The 20,279-nt window shown below is 42.7% G+C and overlaps 1 protein-coding gene across 1 annotated transcript; it reads right to left on the reverse strand.

Moving 5' to 3' along the window:
• Positions 1 to 1,117: 1,117 nt before the first annotated feature.
• Positions 1,118 to 19,900, reverse strand: znf831 (zinc finger protein 831). The gene is made up of 4 exons (XM_084543827.1): positions 16,556 to 19,900; positions 10,217 to 14,540; positions 6,644 to 6,927; positions 1,118 to 4,191 (listed from the first exon to the last, which is right to left on the reverse strand). Exons 1-4 carry the CDS (start codon positions 16,670 to 16,672, stop codon positions 3,298 to 3,300), a joined length of 5,619 nt encoding a protein of 1,872 aa, XP_084399953.1. The 5' UTR covers positions 16,673 to 19,900; the 3' UTR covers positions 1,118 to 3,297.
• Positions 19,901 to 20,279: the final 379 nt, after the last annotated feature.

Raw genomic sequence — 20,279 nt, forward strand, 5'->3', positions numbered from 1 at the left:
TAACTGTTTCTATACGTGTCTTCTGCATATACAATGTGGACAATATTGGTCTCCAAGACTTAACGCCACTTTTAGAATTTTAACAATTAGTCAAATGGCTATCAATAAGGCCACTGTGACTTATGATCGCACAGAGCACGTTTACTGAACTCTGCAGCTCTACTAAGTTTTTGTTGTTTATTCTCTTGGTTCAGTCTCACAAATGATAAAATAAGTTGAACATCTAGCAAAAAAGAAGACAGATATTTTTCTTGGGAGTTAGAGGACACAGGAACAACACTAAAAGAATAAAAGGAGTTTTTCAAAGTGAAGTTGTTTTGGGCTCCAGTTCTGGAAGTCAAAGTTGTTATTTTCGGCAATAAAACTTCCCTAGGTAAATCATCAGAACAGGATTTCAAGGAAGAAGTTAAATATGACTCCCAAGGTGCATTTTGTTAAAACAGAAACTAGCGCACAAGGATCAGCTGTTTCCAGTCCGTCTTAGATTGTCCAACATAACTCAACACAGTGATTTTTGATGCCACAACGCTGAGAGAGAGAGAAGTTGAAGAGAGCTAACTAATTTGAAGGTTAGCATGAAGGTTAACATTAGAAAAGAAGTGCATGCAGTGCACGGTTTGTGCTTTTGTCAAGTCAGATGTAACAGATTTGTCACCATTGCTCCCGACCTGCACCATCACCAGAAGCTGCTGCTGATGGTGGAACTGAATCAGCTGTATGAACTTCAGCCACAATCAGTCTCCTGAAGCATAATCCTGTAGTCTAAGATGAACACACAAGGCCATTACAGATACAGCAGTGAAGTTCCATCTGTTCATGTCCATGAAACGTGGCCGATCGCAAAAGCTGGCTCAGTAAATGGACAGTGTGTCTGACAGGCTGGAGTTTGAGCTGCCTGTACAGCCAAAAACAACACTGCTCAAAATGTCATGTCCACCTTTATTCCCCATAAAACATGTAAAATAGTGCAATAACTTCGAAAAACAATTGTTTCTAAGAAATATTAGTGTAAATTTAATTTAAGAAAGAACTCTTTAACTGACAGACTCACACAATCTGACCAGGAAAAGGATTGGGGAATGGTTCAATTACTTGAAATGAAAACTGAAAACAGAAACAATGTTTGGAGATGAATTTATTTGTCTTGGCTGTTGCGCTTACTTCTGCAAACTGTAAAAGTAGAAAATGAAAACAAAAAGCAAATGCTGCTATTCGTAACACAACATTAAATCAGTTTGCAACGTGACCAAGCAAACCTTTTGCACCCATGCCCATCCTGTGTCAAAGAGCACTATCAAATCATCTAACATGTGGAACCAAACAGATGCACAGGAAGTCAAGCTCAGTCAGCACTTAATTTACCTGTCAGGTGCAAAAGGTTTAATGACTATTAATAGGCCGAGGAGTGACAAGCAAGCCAGCGTGAGTTATAGCTGTGAATGTATCTACAGAAATGTTACACATACACTCACTTCCGGTTCCTGGTGTCTTATCATAGCTGCTGACTCATCACAAAACCCAGACTGGGAAAAGGGTCATGGCCCTCTGGCCAACACCTGCTTCCCCCCAGGGTTATTTAATTGGCAGCAGGGATCAGCTTAATGGATGTGTGGCAGCATTTGAACATGATTCACACAAACAAGTTTTGTCTGGGAAGAGTACAATTTATGAGAGAGAGAGAGAGAGAGAGAGAGAGAGAGAGAGGGAGAGTCAGGGTGGGAAGGTAGACTAACATCATGTAACTGTGTGTGAGCAGAACACAAGTCACAAAACATTTCTTAGGGGCAGAAGAAATCTCACAGTTTGGGTTAAAATATTAGAGGGAGCCACACGTTTCCTGTTTACGCCCATGAAGACAATCTAAAAGACAAGAGGTAAAACAGGAGGGAGACAGTGATATGAAGCAAGCGCACTTATGACACTTAACCTGATCTCACTATCTCCCTTTCAATTCTTTCCACTGCACTGACATTTTTTTGAAACTTTTCTAATACGTTAACGGATAATAACTACAAACCAGAGGCCTGTGTGGAATGAGGACCTTCATTGTTTTCGAGCACACATGCACGTTTGCCAACTCTCACGCATCTGACGTGACTCACATGTCTCAGCAGAGGTTTTACGCTCTCATGCTGCGCAAACAAATCTCATGCTAAAGGAGGAAGCCTGAAGGCCTCGCCTTCACCAAAAGAACTGTCTCTCCGCCCAGTAGAAAGTCTGAACATCAGGCCTTTTCCAACATTGTTTCATAAGCATCACGTGTGACCAGAAAAGTAACCCAGTTTATGGATTTTTTGTTGGGAAGGAGACCTTTCTAAAAAGAGCAAAGAAGAGTTTTACCCCTATTTGATCTACAATGTCACATGTAATACAGATTGAACTGTTTTGATAAAGACAAAGATGAGTGAGAGAACAGACGGAGTTTAAAAACCTCCTTCATCGGCAAGCACCAAGAATCCATGTGAGTGGTAACTCCATTAATTGCCCTACTTCTATTTGTAAATGATACCTTACATGGAGATCAGGATCTAATGGTGTAGCTTACTTTTGTAACTTCATTTCAGACTGGTGAGCTGTCACACACTGAGTCACAATAACAAGTTGAGTAATCGTTAGGTTCTCAGGAGTCCTGAGCTCCACCGTGGCCGTCAGGAAATTTTTATCTGATCCACTTAAGTCAAAATTATTATTGTTATTATATTTTCCCTGTCACGTCAAATGTTGTAATACAGCTTCCCAGTCTGACTGCATGATGTTTGCAGTATGGACATTATTGTGTACATAGATCTTGCCCACTTAGCTCATAGATCAAGAGCCTTTTAATGAGTCAAGTCACTTCCAACAAAAACACATTTGATGGTGCCATAAGTTGCTGTTGTTAGATTTAAATGATCAGTTCACATGAAAGGTCAGTTGTCAGGGAATCATAAATGAGGTAATAAATAGATTTTGTCAGCAGACTTGGATGAATAGCACTCATTTAATTAATGCGATAAACTTTGTCTGTCTTAATATTGGAGATGAACAGTTTGTCCTGCTTGTAATTACACTCTGTATAACATGAATGGAACGTTAGTTTGATCTTTTAAAATATTACTTTTACTTACTTTCTTGAGTGATATTAGTCTATAAACATGTGGCTCCACCCACTGATTTAACTCAGCCATTGATATTACAGTGTCTCAGCCTCCTAAGCAATCGAACCCCTTATAAACAGTATATGTATAGAAATATCTACAGCAAATAAATTGTAAATAACGTTTGTGGGTATGTCTGCTCTGCATGTTCACCTTTCCCTTAAAGCTCGATGATTAGTTTCCCTTCGTCGTCACTACTGCTGGTGTCTTCCATGTAGTCCTGGCAGCTTTGCACAGGCCTCACTCCAGTGGTCAGACACTCAGCAGGATGGTAGCCATGAAGCGGAGCAGTCAAGAAAATAGACTGATACTTGTTGGTAATGTCAGGTCTACCAGGGTTACTGCTCTGACTCATGTAGTCAATTGTTTCTTTATCCATAGTGTTGTGGTTTTCAACAGTGTCTGGGTATATGCAATTCTTTGACGGCAGCCCAGTGTTCTGGTTGTTCTTCAACGTCTGCATGTTTCCCGTCAATCCAACGGTAGCACTGCAAACCTGGGAAACTTTGCTAGAGTGTGTTGGAGATAATGCTCTGTCGTCAGGTGAGAGACTTGGGTTTGTGTGACTTCCTAATGTTACCTTACTGCGACAGCTTACTACTGCACTGTTGTTACCTGCAGCAGTGTTTCCTTGCAGAATGGAGACAGGTGTGCTGGTTGGCTTTTGGTCTTGTTGTGAGAATGTTTGAGTTTGTTGAAGACCAGACTTGCTTCTTGAGAAGGCATTGTGTGTTTCTGATAACTGAACCTGTGATTTTAAATGCTGACTTGAATTGAACTCACATAAGAACTGTGTATGCTGGCTAGGGGTGATGCTGCTTTCCCAGTTCTGTTGTGTGATAAAAAAGTGGTTGAGCTCCAGAGGGGGCTGCGGCGGACTAGTCTGGATGCTGCTGTCTGATGAATTAAGGTTATTAGACATGCTGGGAGCTTGCCGAGAGCTCGGTGGAGGATATTCCGACATTCCTGAGTGCATCTGGGAAAGATGCTGTAGATGCTGCTCGGATAGCCAGGAGTCTTGAAAGGAATCTGCCCTGACCTTGCTGTCTTCTCCCTGTTAATAAAAGAAGAATATGCAGAGGAATGTTAACCCTCATACCATCAGGATAACACGACCATTGTCTTCCCTCCACTGAACCTTCTCATTAGCTTCCTGCATTGCTCAAATACCACAGTGCTTATTGCCCACACGGTTATGAACTGCGATAAAATCACCGCAGTTAATGGAGGAGCTGCTCTTTAACTAGTGATTGTACTTGAAAGTTTGAAATTCTGCCCTAAAAACAAACTCTGCCAGCGCAATTGCCTTCAGATGCCTAGTTGTGGCGTTGTTGATGCTTTAAAAATTGTCAAAATGCTCATAAATGCTCAGAATGTACTTAGTGCCATGTGTGGATCTGTTATATGCATTTTTTTGTTTGGATATGTTTGTCATGTTGTGTAAATCTATTTTCTTACCCTTCACTGTTTTGACACATGTCGTGGGGTTATATATTTATTGTTCTGTGAATATTTCGTGAGAAAGAAGGAACGCAAAGTCTGGTTTGGGTGTATCACTTTTCTTGGTAAATGCGTTTAAAAATGAAAAACAATTCTGTGATGTAACAACCCATTATGCCTGAAACCTGCTTCCACATGATCCCCAGATAAGGGCTGTCTGAATACAGTATGTGAGGGATTTGTGTAAAACTGTGCAGTTAAGATTAATTAAAACAGTGAAAAGTATTCTGAAAGAATGATGGATTGGAAAGAATGTTATTGTTTTGCACATCAGTTTGGGTGAGGTTTTTGCTCCTGGTGGTCCCATTTTAGTCGTTCAGTCGACTGGGCTGTAAATTCAAGATAATTTATCGTCATGCAAGCGAATGTGAAATTCAAGCAAAGTTAGCTACCGTGTTTTGATTCCAGTAGACTGGAAGCACATTGACAAAAAGCGCACACGCAGCGTTACGATAATACAGTATCTTATAATGCTTCGAGGGCGGCACAGTGGCGAGGTGGTTAGCACTGATGCCTCACAGCAGGGTTTGAATCCATGGGCCGACTGGGCCTTTCTGTGTGGAGTTTGCATGTTCTCCCTGTGTCTGCGTGGGTTCTCTCCAGGTACTCCGGCTTCCTCCCACCGTCCAAAGACATGCTGGTTAGGTTCATTGGTGATTCTAAATTGGCCGTAGGTGTGAGTGTGAGTGTGAATGGTTGTCTGTCTCTCTGTGTTAGCCCTGTGATAGACTGGAGACCTGTCCAGGGTGTACCCCGCCTCTCGCCAGATGACAGCTGGGATAGGCTCCAGCAGACCCTGTGACCCTTAACAGGAATAAGCGGGTACAGAAGATGAATGAATGAATAATGCTTCGATGGGTGAGCTTAGTTATCACGCCATTGTGCTGGACTCTAACGTCACACACAGAATAAGAGAATATCGAAGAATGTGATTTGATGCGCTTGTGCAACAGTCGGATGCAGGTTGTAAGTGAAGCTGGAAGCGGTCATGGTACCATGAAAAAGTTGGGGGAAAAAAAGGATGTATCAGATGTACTCTGTCCATAGCATGAACTGTAAAAAAAGATTAGTCGACTCAACTTAACTAAGTCAAGTCATCTTGTTGCTTTGACTGAGTTAATTTGAGTCAACTTATAGCGTCAAGTTGCATTTCCCATGAGAAGTGCATTTCCAACCGGCACGCTGTCAGTCAGAAATCCACAAAGAGCAAGTGACAACAATCGTAAAAGCACAAACTGCTTCTGTGTGTAATCGTATTGTGTATCAGTAGGTAGAGTGGTTGTCCACAAACCACAGAGTTATCACTTCAGTCCGTTACAAACCTAGTGTCTCAAGATCTGTTGCGATGGCTAATCTGAGTCAGCCACTTTAACCATTCATTATCAATGGATGGCTTACCAAGAATGAAACGGCTGTCAGATAAATGCAACGGATTCTAAAGTAGAGTTAATATGACATAACACAAAATGGAGACGTTCTAGTTAAGTGCAGAAGGAATTGTACTTTCCACCACTGTGTGAAAGTGTATTCGTATACTGTATACTGTACTGCACTGGAGGTAAGGGGTTGGTCAGATTGATCAGATGTCCCCATTTAAATAGCTTTAACTGCATTGTGACTGGTGAAAATGTCTTGGGTTGGAAACCTGAAATAACATCACTGACACTGATACACTATTCTTTCGTTCCTTAAAGTCGCATCCTGACATTTACACGGTGCGTTTATGTCTGGTCAAATGTCACATTAATAACTAGTCAAATTTCCAATGAAGTAAGTCCAGTTTGTAAGTGATGTCCACTGAGGTGTTGAAATCGTATTCAGATTATCTTCATTTCAATTTAAACTATTTTAATTGAAAACATCTATAATTCAATACGTTTAAGATATTTACTATATTACATGTTATTTTTATGATATTACTACATGTCTTGAAAACACGAAAGAAGAATAAACTCATAATTAAAAACACCTCAGATGAGCACTGATTTCATTATTATTATTCTCACCTCTGGCTTTGTCGTATTTGGCAACACCATGGCCCTGCAGTCAGACTCCACCTTGCCACTCGGCCCTGGAAATTTGTCTGTCGTGATTCCTCCGTTCTTATCCTCTCCCGTCACCCCACCACCAGCCTGCTCCTCCGTGCGTTGGTGGTTGGCATCTCCCGACTCTTGGGTCTGCTTTGGCTTGCAAGCTGTGCTGTGTGTCTGCCCAGGAGTCTCTGCGTGTTCCCATGTCTGCGGCCCCCTCTGGGCTGGGCATCCCTCCAGGGAGGTTCCCTCAGTAGGCTCTTGGGGAAGAGAAACAAATGAAAGGTGTTTAGAGCGCCCAATCCACAATTACAGTGCTTATCAGTCTTAAATGTTTGCACTTTTTTCCAACTTTCCAACAGTCGATAACCCTCTTGTCCCCTCCCGCAAGCTTTTCTCACATTTCTCGAGCTTTAAGTTGAAGAGAACTTCCTTGATCCAACGATCATGTGTTGGGAGGCAGGCGAGTCTCCAGTCAAACAGGATTGTTGCCGTGGCTGAGTTACTTTCAGGAGGAGTACCAAAAATGGCCAACAATGGATTTGGAGAAATGATTTGAGTGTAAGCTTTGCCCAAAGTGTCAAAAATCCTCTCCCAAAATGTCACCAATTTAGGGCAAGACTAAAACATATGAGTGTGATTGGCAGGGGACTGTCCACATCGATTGCAAGCATCACTAACAGAAGTATAGATTCTGGATAGTTCAGCGTTGGTACAGTGACATTTATAAAGGATTTTGGTTGAATTAAACCATGTAATGCACATCTAGACAAAGAGTGAACTAAGTTTAAGTCAGTATCCCATTGCTGGTATGTTAGCTTCATATCTAGCTCATCCTCCCACGCACTCCTCAAAGTAGCTGACCACAAAGAGTTACACAAATGGAGATGTATTTCCTTTGACTAGGGCCTACTGATAAGAGGATATATTTCAAATTTTGGGAGGACGATTCAGGAAGTGAGGGAAGAGTTTTTGAACAAGATCCATAATTTGGAAAAAGCAGAAGAGCTGAGAGTTTGCTCAGTTATATTTATGTGACATTTCCGCAAAAGACAAAAAAATGCCATTACCGCGTTACCCGCCATTACTGATGATACCATTATTGTGCCAAATTTTGAACACCGGGTGTAGGTTTGAGGGTTTAAAAGCATGATTTTTGAACACACTTGGGTCATAACAGAGGGCCCCTGTAGTCCAAAGTTCCTCCGAGTCTGGGCCCAAATTATCAAAGTGGTGAAAACAATCGGATTCTCGTCAAAAAGCAAGAGAGGAAGGGGAAGTTGGGAACATAAAATGGCGAACCTACTTTTTCTAGGTGCACTGAGGCAGGTGAAAGCACACTCTCATCACAACACCAGTGGTTTGCACTTTTAAACCGTCTGAAAACAATCAAAGTTGGGAATGATAAACCATTATATGGTCCCATTTATTCATACTGGTAATTACAAAAATATGTTGATGTTGATGTTTTGTTTTTTTTTGTTTTGTTTTTACAAGTAATAGGGGACAAAATACACAGTCTGTAGGAATGTATTCTGAAGCCGAAGTGGCGCAAACCAGTATTTTATTTAGTCCCTCTTTGGGATTTGTTAGTGTTTCTTTGCTGACCTGCAGAGGTTGGACTGGAAAGTTGCTAAGTAAACAATGCCTGATTTGTCAAACTCAGATTGCAAGGAGTTTCATGTTAACTTTGAAACATCCAAACTTTCATGCAGTTTGGCACCAAAGAATGGTTTATCTTATCCTTCTCCTTCACCTCAACAATTTTACCATAGTGGTAAGATTTAACTACAACCTGGCATAGATAATAAAAGCACAACAGCTGAAGAATAATTACATTTGCAATGAAGAATTATCATGTGTCTGAGCTCAGGGTAGTACAGCTAGAAACCACTTTAGCCAAGAGGTTGTGGATGGAGGTCAGTGGCAGCCTCTGCTCTGCAGGAAGGTCTTTTAACACTCTTACGTACACAATCATCTACAACCTTAACTTAAAGAGTGGGAAAGTAGGTGATCTGTGCTATCACCACCTCCAAGACATTTTTAAGTGACGCGAGATAGTAGACTTCTGTGTAAAAGCCTGGAAGCAGCTAGGATGTCACAGTAGTCTGGATAATAACAGAATGAAATTTAAGCCACATGGACTTTAAGACTGGCTATTTTATCCTACCACTGAGAGATTTTGAGTAAAATAACATTTGATTACTTCTGCTAGTTATAAAAATTCCTGACAGAGATGTAAATATTGTTTTTTGTTGATTCTACAGTACTTAAAGTTTTGGATGAGGGCTCTGTTCTGCAGACTTGTGATCATTTGCTGCCACCTTGTGTTAAAAAGTAGTCCCTGTCTTTAGAGTTGCTAAAATTAAGAAGTGGCCTGTTGCTGCAGAGCAATAATTGTTGTGTTGTCTGGACACCAGGTTTGAAATAAAAAGGAATTTAAGTGATTACTTTTTAATTTCTACAAATGACTTTTCTGTGCTCCAGTTCTCTCCCACATTCCAAAGATATGCATGACAGGTTAAATGGTGATTTTAAAATTGGCGTGTGTGGGAATGTTTTTTTTTTGTGTGTGTGTGTGTTAGGCCTGTTAAAGACTAGCAACCTGTCCAGGGTGTACCGTGTCCCTCACCCAGAGACAGCTGGGATAGGTTCCTGCCCCTCTTGCGACCTCGCAAGCAATTACAGATAATGAATGAATGAATGAAATTACTTTGGCAATCAATCACTGTCTGGAGCCTTCAAATCACAAATATTTGCAGACACTCCGACATGGTCAAAATTATTCATGCATGCTACCAGAAATACTAGCTGCGTGTGACCATTTCTCCACCCTCAATCTCTGAACACAGTGTACACCGATCAGCCACAACATTAAAACCACTAATAGGAGAGGTAAATAACATTGACCAACTTGTGACAATACAATGTTCTGCTGGGAAACTTTTGGACCTGGCATTCATGTGGATGTTACTTTGACATGTAGCACCCACCTAGACCAGACCAGGCACCCCCACCCCATAGCAATGACACTCCTTGATGGCAGCAGCCATCCCCAGCAGGATGCAGCCTGACACAGACACACACACAAAAATGGTTCAGGAACAACTCAACAAACATGAAGAACAGCACAAGGTGTTGACCTCACTAGATCCCAAACTGATCAAGTATCTGTGGGATGATCCAGAGGCCCCTCCCCTCAACCCATAGGACCCAAAGGCCCCCACTAACAACATTCTGTTGCCAGACACCACAGGACATCCTCAGTCAGGAAAAGTCAAGAACGTTTCTCTAACTCCTCTAAAAGTCTTGATTGTTGTGTTTATATACGGTATGTTTGGGATCACTGCTCCTTGTACATTGTCCTAAAATTGGAGCAGAAGATGTGAACTTTTATCTATCACAATATGGATGTGAACACCCTTAAAGAGCTACTGTATTAACCATCAGAGTCAGAATATCATTTTAAATCCAAACTTCACTCTACATTGTTAAGATTGCATATAATGATATATCAATACACAATGGGATTAAAATGATTATATCTACCTGCGGCTGGGCTCTGAATTCTTGAATGCACGGTTGAAATGTCTTCGGGTCTTTCCGTCTGGATTTTTGAAGACACTGAGTGGCCTGAGCTGATTGTTTCCTGCGACTGACATGGAGTCATTTCCAGTGAACGAGTGGATTTGTCTGAAGGTCTCTCCGCGTCACATCTCATGATTGTATGTTTGGGTGAATTCAGATTTTCACATAATGTAGGTTCCATGAGATTACTGCTGTAGATGGATGCTTGTGTGTTCAACTGTCTTAGAGCTTTGCATCTATTGGTGGATAATGAAGAGACTGTCCCAGAGAGTTTGTCAGTGCATGTAGAACCAAGCGCCTGACTGAGACACTCTTCACTCTCAGTTCTGTTGTTTTCATATCCCAAGGCTTCACCTTTGGCTTTTATTGTTCCTTCATTACCTAAGGAGTCTTGATTTATAAGTTTGTGTTGGCTTCCTTTGTCCATTTGTTCACTTTTCATGCTGTTCTGATTTGCTTTGGGAGAAAGACAGCTCACACTGAGTTGGTGCTGGCCAGACAGCGTTTGTGAGATCAGCCCACCCTGGCTGACCTTCCTGTCCGGCAAAAGTTGCTGCTCGGCACAACGCCTCAAAGTAAGGTCCTGTTCCTCCTCTGAAGTTCGGCTTCTTCCTGACTTTACACCTCTGAGTGAAGCAGCAGTTGACACAACATCAGTCACAGAGCTCTCAGTTTCTATCGTCGTGTTTACATGACCATATTTCTGTGGGTGTAACATCAGAGCTGAAATTTCAGGAGGAACAGATTCAACTGATGCTGCTGCCAGAGTGGGATGACTGTATTCAACCTGGCGGAGACCTGGATCTGCTTTCCCCAAAGGTACAGACAGTGGAGGTGTCATTCTATCTGTGTTACTCTGAGGCAAAGACTCACTTTTGGCCATCTCCTTTTGACATCCAGGCTGCTCATGGTCCCTTCCCTCACTGCTACCTTCCACGGTGACAAAGCTTTGAGCTTTATTGTGGACACCTGGGGCCCCTGCTTCCACGGGATCTCTTTGTGAAAGGCTGACTCCTGTTGGATGCTCAATCTGGGGTTCAATGAGGGCCAACTGCTCATCAGATATAATTTGGAGGCAGATCTGGAGGTCTGCTGTCTGTACGTGGAACACATTCTGAGCAGATGGCTGGACCTGGTCAAACGGTACTATGTGTCGCGCTACAACTGGGGTATTTGGGACAACGCATGCTCCGTTTTCAGGGTTTGACAAGCGTGATGGCATCGATAGCTGTGTGTGTGACAACAGAGGATTAGAGCTAGGGTAGGACTGATCTTGTGAGAAAACTGAAACAGCAGCAGAAGATGTCTGATTGCTTGCTGTGGTTACGGTAAGTGGAGCAGCGCAGTTTGCAACCACAGGTGCAACAGGTCTAGTTAACTGCACAGACATTGAGCCTGTTGCAGATTTTGAACATTCGATCAAAGTGCTGCATAATCCTGTCTGATAACTTTGAAGGCAACTTGTGGTTATTGTGGTTGCTGCAAATTGCCTGTGCACTACAGCTGGGCTAGATGCCAAATTTAGACAATTGGCTGTAACCGTACAGGGCAAAACATGGCATTCTTCTGTGGAGCTCAAGGCATTCATCTCCTTGAGATCACAATTTGGAATAGAGCATGAAGTGATTGGCTCCCTACAATTCTTTTCACAAGGTGTGACTGAGGTTATGGTTTTCTCAGTGTGAGGAGATGAAAGAGCAGAGGTGACACTGCAACCATCAGTTCCTGTCAGTTTATCCACAACTTGCGGTGAAGGATTTGAATCAGTTCCAGCAGCATTAGGTAACTTGAGCTGATACTTGGGCAGGAAGCTGTTCTTGGCAGCAGCAGAGATGGAAGCGGCTTGCGAGGTGCTAACAGACGGTGCATTTGCATTGATTATGCATGATGGGAAGGGAGCTCCTTTAAGCTGAGTTTGTTTTTGATTTTTTTGAAGGTTGATGTAAGTAAGATTTGTATCCTGCTGAAGCACACTGCCAGTGATAGAAGGAGGGGGATGACGCAGTGTGTTTCGGTCAGTCTCCGTCTCTAGAGGGCAAATTATTTTGTCATCAGTCTTCTGCTTTTTCCTGTCGGAGGGAATATGAGCTCCACAGACATGAGATGTAAAGTCACAGTGTTTTTCTTCAGTGATCAACCTCCCAACCTCTGTTTTGTTCACACAGTCTGATTTTGGACTAACCAGTGACCCAATAGATGGTAGTACTGACAAAGACAGATTTCTCCGGAGTGGAGCCTTAAGAGAGTTGCATGATGAATTCATCAGGCTGGTTTGTGGACTGAAATCCACAGCACCGGCAAGGGACAGACTGGCAGAAGGGCAACCTGGGTGGCCCACTGTAGCAGTGCTGTTTGTGAAGTTTACTGTTGAGCCTGTTGTTGTTATTGTCTCCTTGTAGACCATTGACGACCTTTTTTGTAGACTCTGAACAACCTCATGCTGTGGGTTTGTAGAACATTTCCTGCCTTTGGTAACATTGTTATCGTCACTTTTCTCAGCATTGTAGAGCTTTTTAAATGTTCCACCCCCGTACATGTACCACTTGTTGTATGCAAACTTCTGTGCTTTCTTCCTTTTGAACTTTCTGTTGGTTGGCTCCCCGCAAATGTCACTGCCATCCCCATCACAGCTGAGACTGCCGGTGCACGCCTCCTCCACAGATGAATTCATGAAGAGACCGTCTGTTGCGTGGTTGCAGTCTACGGCTGTCTGCCGGACCAGTGGGCGGTGGGCGGATGAGTGCTGGTTCACAGGCTTGATCGCAAAACCTGTTGGGTTGATCTGGCCAGAGCTTCCCCTGCGAACAAGTGTTACATAATCACTCTGATAGAAGGAGGTTGGGCTGTTTCTCTCAGGCTGCAAGAGGGTGACACTGAATGGGAGGGAACTGCTGCGGGTTAATGGGGCATGTTCCATGGTGACGGACTGCTGTGTTGGCACAGAAGTGTAAAATCCTGGCTTCCTGCCTCTATGTAAGCCAGAATTCTGATTCTGACTGATCCTCATGTCAAAGTGAAAGGAGTCCTTGTAGGTGTACGGCACGGGGAGGTCGATGCTACCCTGTTTTGACAGAACTGTCTTCCGTGGCCTTACATTCTCCAGCTGTTTGTCCTCCACGACAGCAGTATTCTCTGAAATCAGCTTTGATATGCGTTCCTCCAGTGTTTTCTGCTCGTGCTGTCTTGCCGTACCTTTGGGCTCCTGACCACCATGGTCTGTCTCTGAAGGTGTGTTTGTGCTGGTGGCTCCTTCAACATGCTCCTTGGTGGATTCAGAGAGTGAATCCATACTGTGATCCAGTAAAACACAGCCGGGGCTTGGATAGTGATCACTGCTCTCACTGAAGCCAGAGTCGGTGCTCTCATGACTCTGTGATTTCCCCCTGGACACAGACCTCTCCCACTGCTTAGAGAACAGAGTGGCCTCTTGTCTCTGAAGGGGGAGATGTCGACTAACGGTTAGATTTGGTCTTTCATTTTCCATTCTCTGTTTTTCCTCTTCCTTTGTTACTTTTTCACTTTCATTTGGTTCTGAGAGTGTCAGCTCATTCTGTTCAAGGACAGAACTTTGCGGCATTGCAGAGTAGACCTCTGGACTGGTGTTCTCAGCAGCATGTACTGGTGTATCCTTCTCCATGCTGCCCGACTCTTCACTGCGCTCATCCACAGACAAACTGGAGGTACAAGTCTCTCTTGAGCTGGACAAGCTGTCTAAACTACCCAGGCTGCTTTGCTCTGATTCAGACGAGAGACGGGCATGAGCCTGAGTACGTCTGTGTTTGTAGAGATTGCTCTGAGTCTTGAAAGAAACTCCACAAGTGGTGCAGGGGTAAGGCCGCTCCCCCGTGTGGCAGCGGAGATGCTTTTCCAGCACACTGGGCTTCATACAATCCCGACCGCAGTGAGGACACACGTGCTTTCCTGCAGACTTGGGTCTAGCTACAGGAGCCGCAGCTGCCAGACTCAATCCCGACTGAGACTGCAGCCCACCGGCAATGTGGAGTGTCAGAAAAGGAAGCATCTCCTTGGAGTAGAGCGGCGGCATGGCCAGATGGAGTGTGGCTGGCTCCTGGGCAGCTGCAGGAGGCTGAGGGTAAGGCTGCACTGGTAGAGCAGGCACTGTGTGGATGTAAACAGCCGTTAGTGGGGCCTGGATGTCCATCCTTTTCTCTGACTGCGTTGTAACGGAGCCGATGTGCACTGGAGCACTCGCCAATCCTGGCTTGCCAGTCTCCATGGTAACACCGCTGCTGTCGTGATGTACCAGCGCCAGGTCTCTAATTACCTGGAAGATAAGAACAGTTTGTCTTAGACCTCTGCTTTGCCTCAGATCAAAAGGGGTAGATCCGTATATTTGAGTATGGATGTTTCTAGGTCTCTCTCAAAGAGGAAAATGTGCCGACTTCTGGATAATATTTTATTATTGCACGGGGGAAATGAGCAAAGCAATGTACTAAAGCAGTTAGTGATGACAGATATGCAGCACCCTTCAGGGCAGATGGCTAATAAAGCAATTAAGCCAGCCTGGATTTTGCATGGTGATAAAATCCAGGGAAATGTATTTTGCAATCATGTCCACAATCCTGCAGCACCAAAATAAAAGCTTATCGACATCCGAGGGATATCATTGTTGTGATGAGTAATAGCACCCATGGCTACAGAGCACAGCAGAAAGCAAAGGCATCTGAATCTCTGTTGAATTTCAAGGGCAGATGGAGCAGGAACCTAACTCTCTTAAGAAATGGTCTATATGCAGGTGGTGGGAAAGTGAAACAAAAACATGGAGATTTATACACAGAATAGAGAGAAGCAGGGGATGATGAAGGAGAGTGACTCACATCAGGGGAAGGATGAGGGAGCAAGATCAGATGCTCATACAGTACATCAGAGGCTTTTGTCTCCCCAAATGAAATGTGTCTGCTGACATTAACTGTTGCCTCTGTCACCAGCCTTCACCAATTACATAGCATATCATTGATGTTCACTGTAGCATGTGGCGGCTTTGTCATATTTGACAGACTGTCATATTTCTTGAGTAATACAATCAAACAGTAAAGCCTCCTACGTGAAAAGACAAACAGCTGCGTATTAGGGCATGTCAATTTCATTTCCTGTTGCAGTGATGCTTCGTTTACATGTATGGAGATTTTACATAATTCACCCACAGGGGTACAGCTGGCATGGCGTTACAGCACAAGCATGCCCACGTTGGACACTTCACGTGGTGCTGTAAACTAAAGAAAGTTTATCTCTGAACATTTCCGCACGGGCCCTCAGTGAACGAGGAGTAAGTGCATTTTTATTTTTACAACATAATTTGCACAGATCAGCCATCACTGCAATGTGCTTTCACTTCCTTACAACCACACGTTGTATGTAAATATGTAATTTTCTTAAGTGCGCTGAAATTTAATGCATAAATATAACAGTGGGGATGTTTTATACTACAGGAACTAGTTAGACAGTTTACAAATGTGTCTCCTGGATGGAATTTGTTTAAAAAAGGTCACTTTGCATTCAACAAACCAATTCTGGAAATCAGGAAAAATGAAGAGCAACAAAAATGTAAATAAAAAGCAAGGCTTTCTAAATGCTTTTGGACATTAGAAATTCTTATTCCATCTTATCTTCTCTGTTAATCTCATTTCCAGCTGTAGTTCCGACTTTATGAAAGGAAGGTTTGAAAAGAGGAAATATCCGGCAGTGTTGCCATCACGCAGGGTAGGTAAGAATAACACTACATGAACCCAGAACATGGGTAACAGGGACAAGGCACAGGCAAAACAGTGAGAAAAAAAATGCAGAAAACAATCAAGCAGAACTTACTTACCGTGTTGCTTTACTCTCCAGTCAGTGGCACACATCCAGACTAGAAAGCCTTCTACAATGAACAAGCCCATCTCCAGTGTACCTGCTCTTTTCAAACTGTTCTGTCATCCAGACTGTGCTCCTCTACAATGTGATCTTCTCCCACAGCTCTTTGACATGAAATGTTTCTTGTCACAAGGAAGCGGAAGAAATGCAAATGAGAGAGAAGATGCACTCTGAAAGTGGCGAGGCAGAGAGGAGGAGAGTGAGGGGAGGAGAAGGGCTCGCTGGGTGGCGGGTGGGTGTGTGGCTGTCAAACAAAGACTTCCGGAGAAACAGTTGAAAACAGATTACACAGAGAGATCAGCGGGACTGAAAGAGCAGCAAGGCCCTGAGCACAGATGGAAGGATTTATGGCCGCTGCAAAGCGTGGCACACTAAAGTGAAAGCAACTGCCCTGCGGAGGAAGTGCAACGACAAAGACAGGCTTACCTTCAACAGCGGGATGACTGACTTTACCATCAACAGTTTGATGCAGTACCTGACTTCTGCCTCACTCATATACTGGCTCCCCCTCCTACCTACTTCCTCCCACACACTGTATTTCATACACCCACGTATGCAAGGGTGCAGCAAGGCTAATGTTGATATGGCTGCTTGGTTGCACGTGCGCTGCTCTCACACTCTCAGCCAGAGAACAAATGGATGACCTGTGAGTGGCTGGAGCCCACCTCCCACCTCCCATGATTCAGTATCTCACATTTTTGCAGGGTACACCACTTTGGACTGCACATGCTCGTGTAGTGATACTTTTTCGGAAAAAAAAATAAATCTCTCATTTATACTTCTATTGTTTTGCTACACTTACTTTTGTACAGTTTGGTGAACAAGACTGTGGGTTTTGAAATTAGAATGCATAGTGTTTCAGGTGGAGAAATAAAGACATGAAACAGTTCTCTCAATTAAGTCTCTTGTAAAGTGCTATATAATAATAATAATATTGTAAAGTCACATGAAATTTCTTTCATTGTACATTGTTCGTCAAGCATCACATACATGAGAAGTTTGGCCCTGGAGCCTTAGCAGTGTGAACAACAAGAAACCAACACATCATGGCTGATTTTTTAAAGATGATATTAGCATAAGACGACACATTTTATATTATCTATTTTATTCTAAAAGGAAGTACACTTTACAAAATGAACATCATTCTGCAGAAAATCTGAAACTGACATTGGAGACCATAAACTCATCAAGATAGTATTTACTGAGATACTAAATCAAGTAAGAAGTGGGGTCTTTTTCTCTCATAACACTGCAATCTTACTTCCTTTTTAAACAAATGAGTCACCCACATTAGCAGACCTAGCTGCTAATGTGTTAGCAAACTATTTTTTGCAGGTAATTATACATTCAGTGTGTACCAAGTACATTTGTTTTAAGTAGTGTGTATAAAGCCATATTACATTAGGCCATATAAAGCCAGATTTATAAGTTCAGTATTTACTTACCCTGTTTTGGTCACCACTGACTTCTTAGAAAAATATCCATCTATTTAGCTTTGTTTTTCTGCTGTCTGGTGCTAGTCAGGTAACCTAGGGTTTGGGGTTTGTGTGGAAAGGCCAACTGCTGACCCTACTACTCAACTCAATGCTGTTAACCTCAGCCTCCACCACATACTACTGAACACACACCCAGCACCTCTGTCACAACTTTATTCACAGACTGTTCACAGCTTAACCTTCAATACCCTTTGCTCAGAGTGGCTACATTAGTACCCACCTGCAAGTGGATTACACACTTTTTAACAGAAAGCAATAAGTGCAGCCTCACCTCTACCAAAACTGAAAAGTCACAATGTTGTGTTCACTCTCCATTCCTTTACTCTCTGAACACCAGTGGCTGCGTCTCCAATCAGCCCTCCATCAAGCTGGTTTGCAGATGATATCATGGTCGTAGGAGTGATGGGGAACAATGGTGACCTGGTCTACAGGGAAACTGTGTTATACCTGGCAGATTGGAGTACAGAAACAACCTGGAGCTCAGTATCAACAAGAAGGTGGAAATGTTTATGGACTTCTGTAAACTCTGTCCCTCAAGAAATACACTACTCATCAACAATGAAACTGTAGGTTTAGTGTCTCGAGACCACCAGACAGATATTAGACTCACAGACTAGGAACACTGCAGTAGTGGGTGATAAGTCTTTAAACACATTTTTCATAGTAGTAATATGATTCATGGTTAGTGTGTAGATAAATCTATTGCCAAAGGTTATCAGATTATATATTTACATTCTGAAATCCGCTGATGTAAGTAGTGTGCTCACAGCTTTGTTTCTATGAATATTATGGCACTGTGTGGGATCCAGAGTTCAGTTATCAGATGACATCTGTCACACTTAAGAAAACAAATAGTTTTTATATAATTTTCCTGCTACAGACTCTTGCTGGTCTCCAAGGCAACTGCAAGCTGGTCCACAGAGAGCATGCTTTGTGTTGACATGGCAACAAGACACCTCCTACGATGCATGTTTTCTGCCGTCTGCCGTCCTGCAGGGTGGAAACATACTTTCAGGCATGTGTACATGATTTAAAAGAATAAGCCACATGAAGTGTGTTTCAGATTACTGTTACTTGGGTTGTCTCATACGGATCCTTGCCGAAATCCTCTCTTGAAACAGTCAGTGGGAGTCTGAAGTTGTTCATGGATAATATTTGGCCATGTTAGTAAGGTTACTAGGATACAAGGTTTAGTCAAGTTTAACAGCTGATGATCTGCAGTTTTCCTGCGACTCCTCCTGGCCTCCCGGTTTACGAAACGCTTCGTAGTTAAGGAGAATTAGTGGTGTTGTGGCATTTATTTAGCCTTTTATAAAATAAGGTAATCCTTTAATTCATCCCACAGTGGAAACCAACATTCTTGTAGTTTTAGCAATATGGTGGGATTGTGAGAAAACATGGTGAATCATGCCAATGATGTTGACATATTCCCTGGAGTCACAAATATTTGTTAAGTCCGAGCTCAAAAGTTAATGTCATCACACAGCTCAAGTACATCCTCAGACACTTTAAAACATTAAATAGTTCTTCACCCTTCACTCTTAAATTGTGTCTACTTTTATGAGGACTTTGGAGTTGTCTGTGCTGCACTAAATATATGGAAACTGGCAACCTACTTCACCAGTACTTGATTGAGGGCCTCGCTGCCGACTTTCACATGAAGTGACAAATAATAGGTCATTTGAATAGGCTGTGCTGCCTAACACGCTAAGCTATCATCTATCTGCAAATGTTATTCTACAGGAAGTGGCAACGAGAGAGAGAGAGAGAGGGAGAGAGAGGGAGAGAGAGCATACGCATCTGTGTGTGGGTGGATGGTGGACTGCCAGAGGCTTATATCCATTTATATGTTGACCTATGCCTTCTCAGCATCAAAAGAACAGCAGTCTTACACACTTTTTTTCTTCAGCCCCATTACAATCAGCAGCCAGTGCAACCTCCTGCCAGTGTTAAACTGTCATTATTTTCTCTGTTTTCCTCTATAACAAAGTGTTAACTGCTGACTTCTTCATGTAGCCCAGTGAAATGAGTTTTTAAGGGACGAAGACAAGCCTGGAATCACAGCAAGGAGCTGGGGAAGGTTTTTCTTTCTTCATACCTTTGATATGCTGCACTTTTGCACCCTCTTCTGGTTATTGAGTGTGTGCAAAGAAAGGCTTTTACACGCACACACACACACGATGCAAAACATTTGCATTAAAAGTTGGAGAATGTGCTTAATGAAACTGTCTAAAATCTGGAACTAGACTAATCCTTTCAGTACTGATTATAATGACTGAACTGTGGCTATTTGACATTGCGTGAAAAAGGGAATAAATTATGTCGCGCTAACAACAACGTGGCATTTAAGTTCCTTAGGTTCTAAAAATTAGGATCACAAAATGAATATTGCAGAAAAAAATATATTTTACAATTGTTTTTACCTTTATTATTAACCCTCTGGGGTCCAGAGTATAATTGGCCGTTTTTTTCTACTTTTGGTTTTACCTTTATATTTCATCTTAAAAACAGTTTACCTTGCCTTGTTGGGTGTCATTCTCTTCAACACAACCTCACATGTGTGATTATACAGTTATTTTTTCATTCTGATATACTGTATTAACACAGTGGACCTAAAACCACACTAAAAATATTAAATCCGAGTAGGAAAAACC

The sequence above is a fragment of the Chelon labrosus genome, assembly GCF_963514085.1.
Source record: "Chelon labrosus genome assembly, chromosome: 4".
Classification (NCBI taxonomy): domain Eukaryota; kingdom Metazoa; phylum Chordata; class Actinopteri; order Mugiliformes; family Mugilidae; genus Chelon; species Chelon labrosus.

Excerpts from the sequence above, each read along its gene's own strand:
- znf831 (XM_084543827.1), bottom strand. The coding sequence starts at position 16,672 with ATGAAATACAGTGTGTGGGAGGAAGTAGGTAGGAGGGGGAGCCAGTAT. Across the intron at positions 14,541-16,555 it reads CAGTCATCCCGCTGTTGAAG|GTAATTAGAGACCTGGCGCT; the intron begins GTAAGCCTGTCT and ends CTTATCTTCCAG. Across the intron at positions 4,192-6,643 it reads CAAATACGACAAAGCCAGAG|GGAGAAGACAGCAAGGTCAG; the intron begins GTGAGAATAATA and ends TTTTATTAACAG.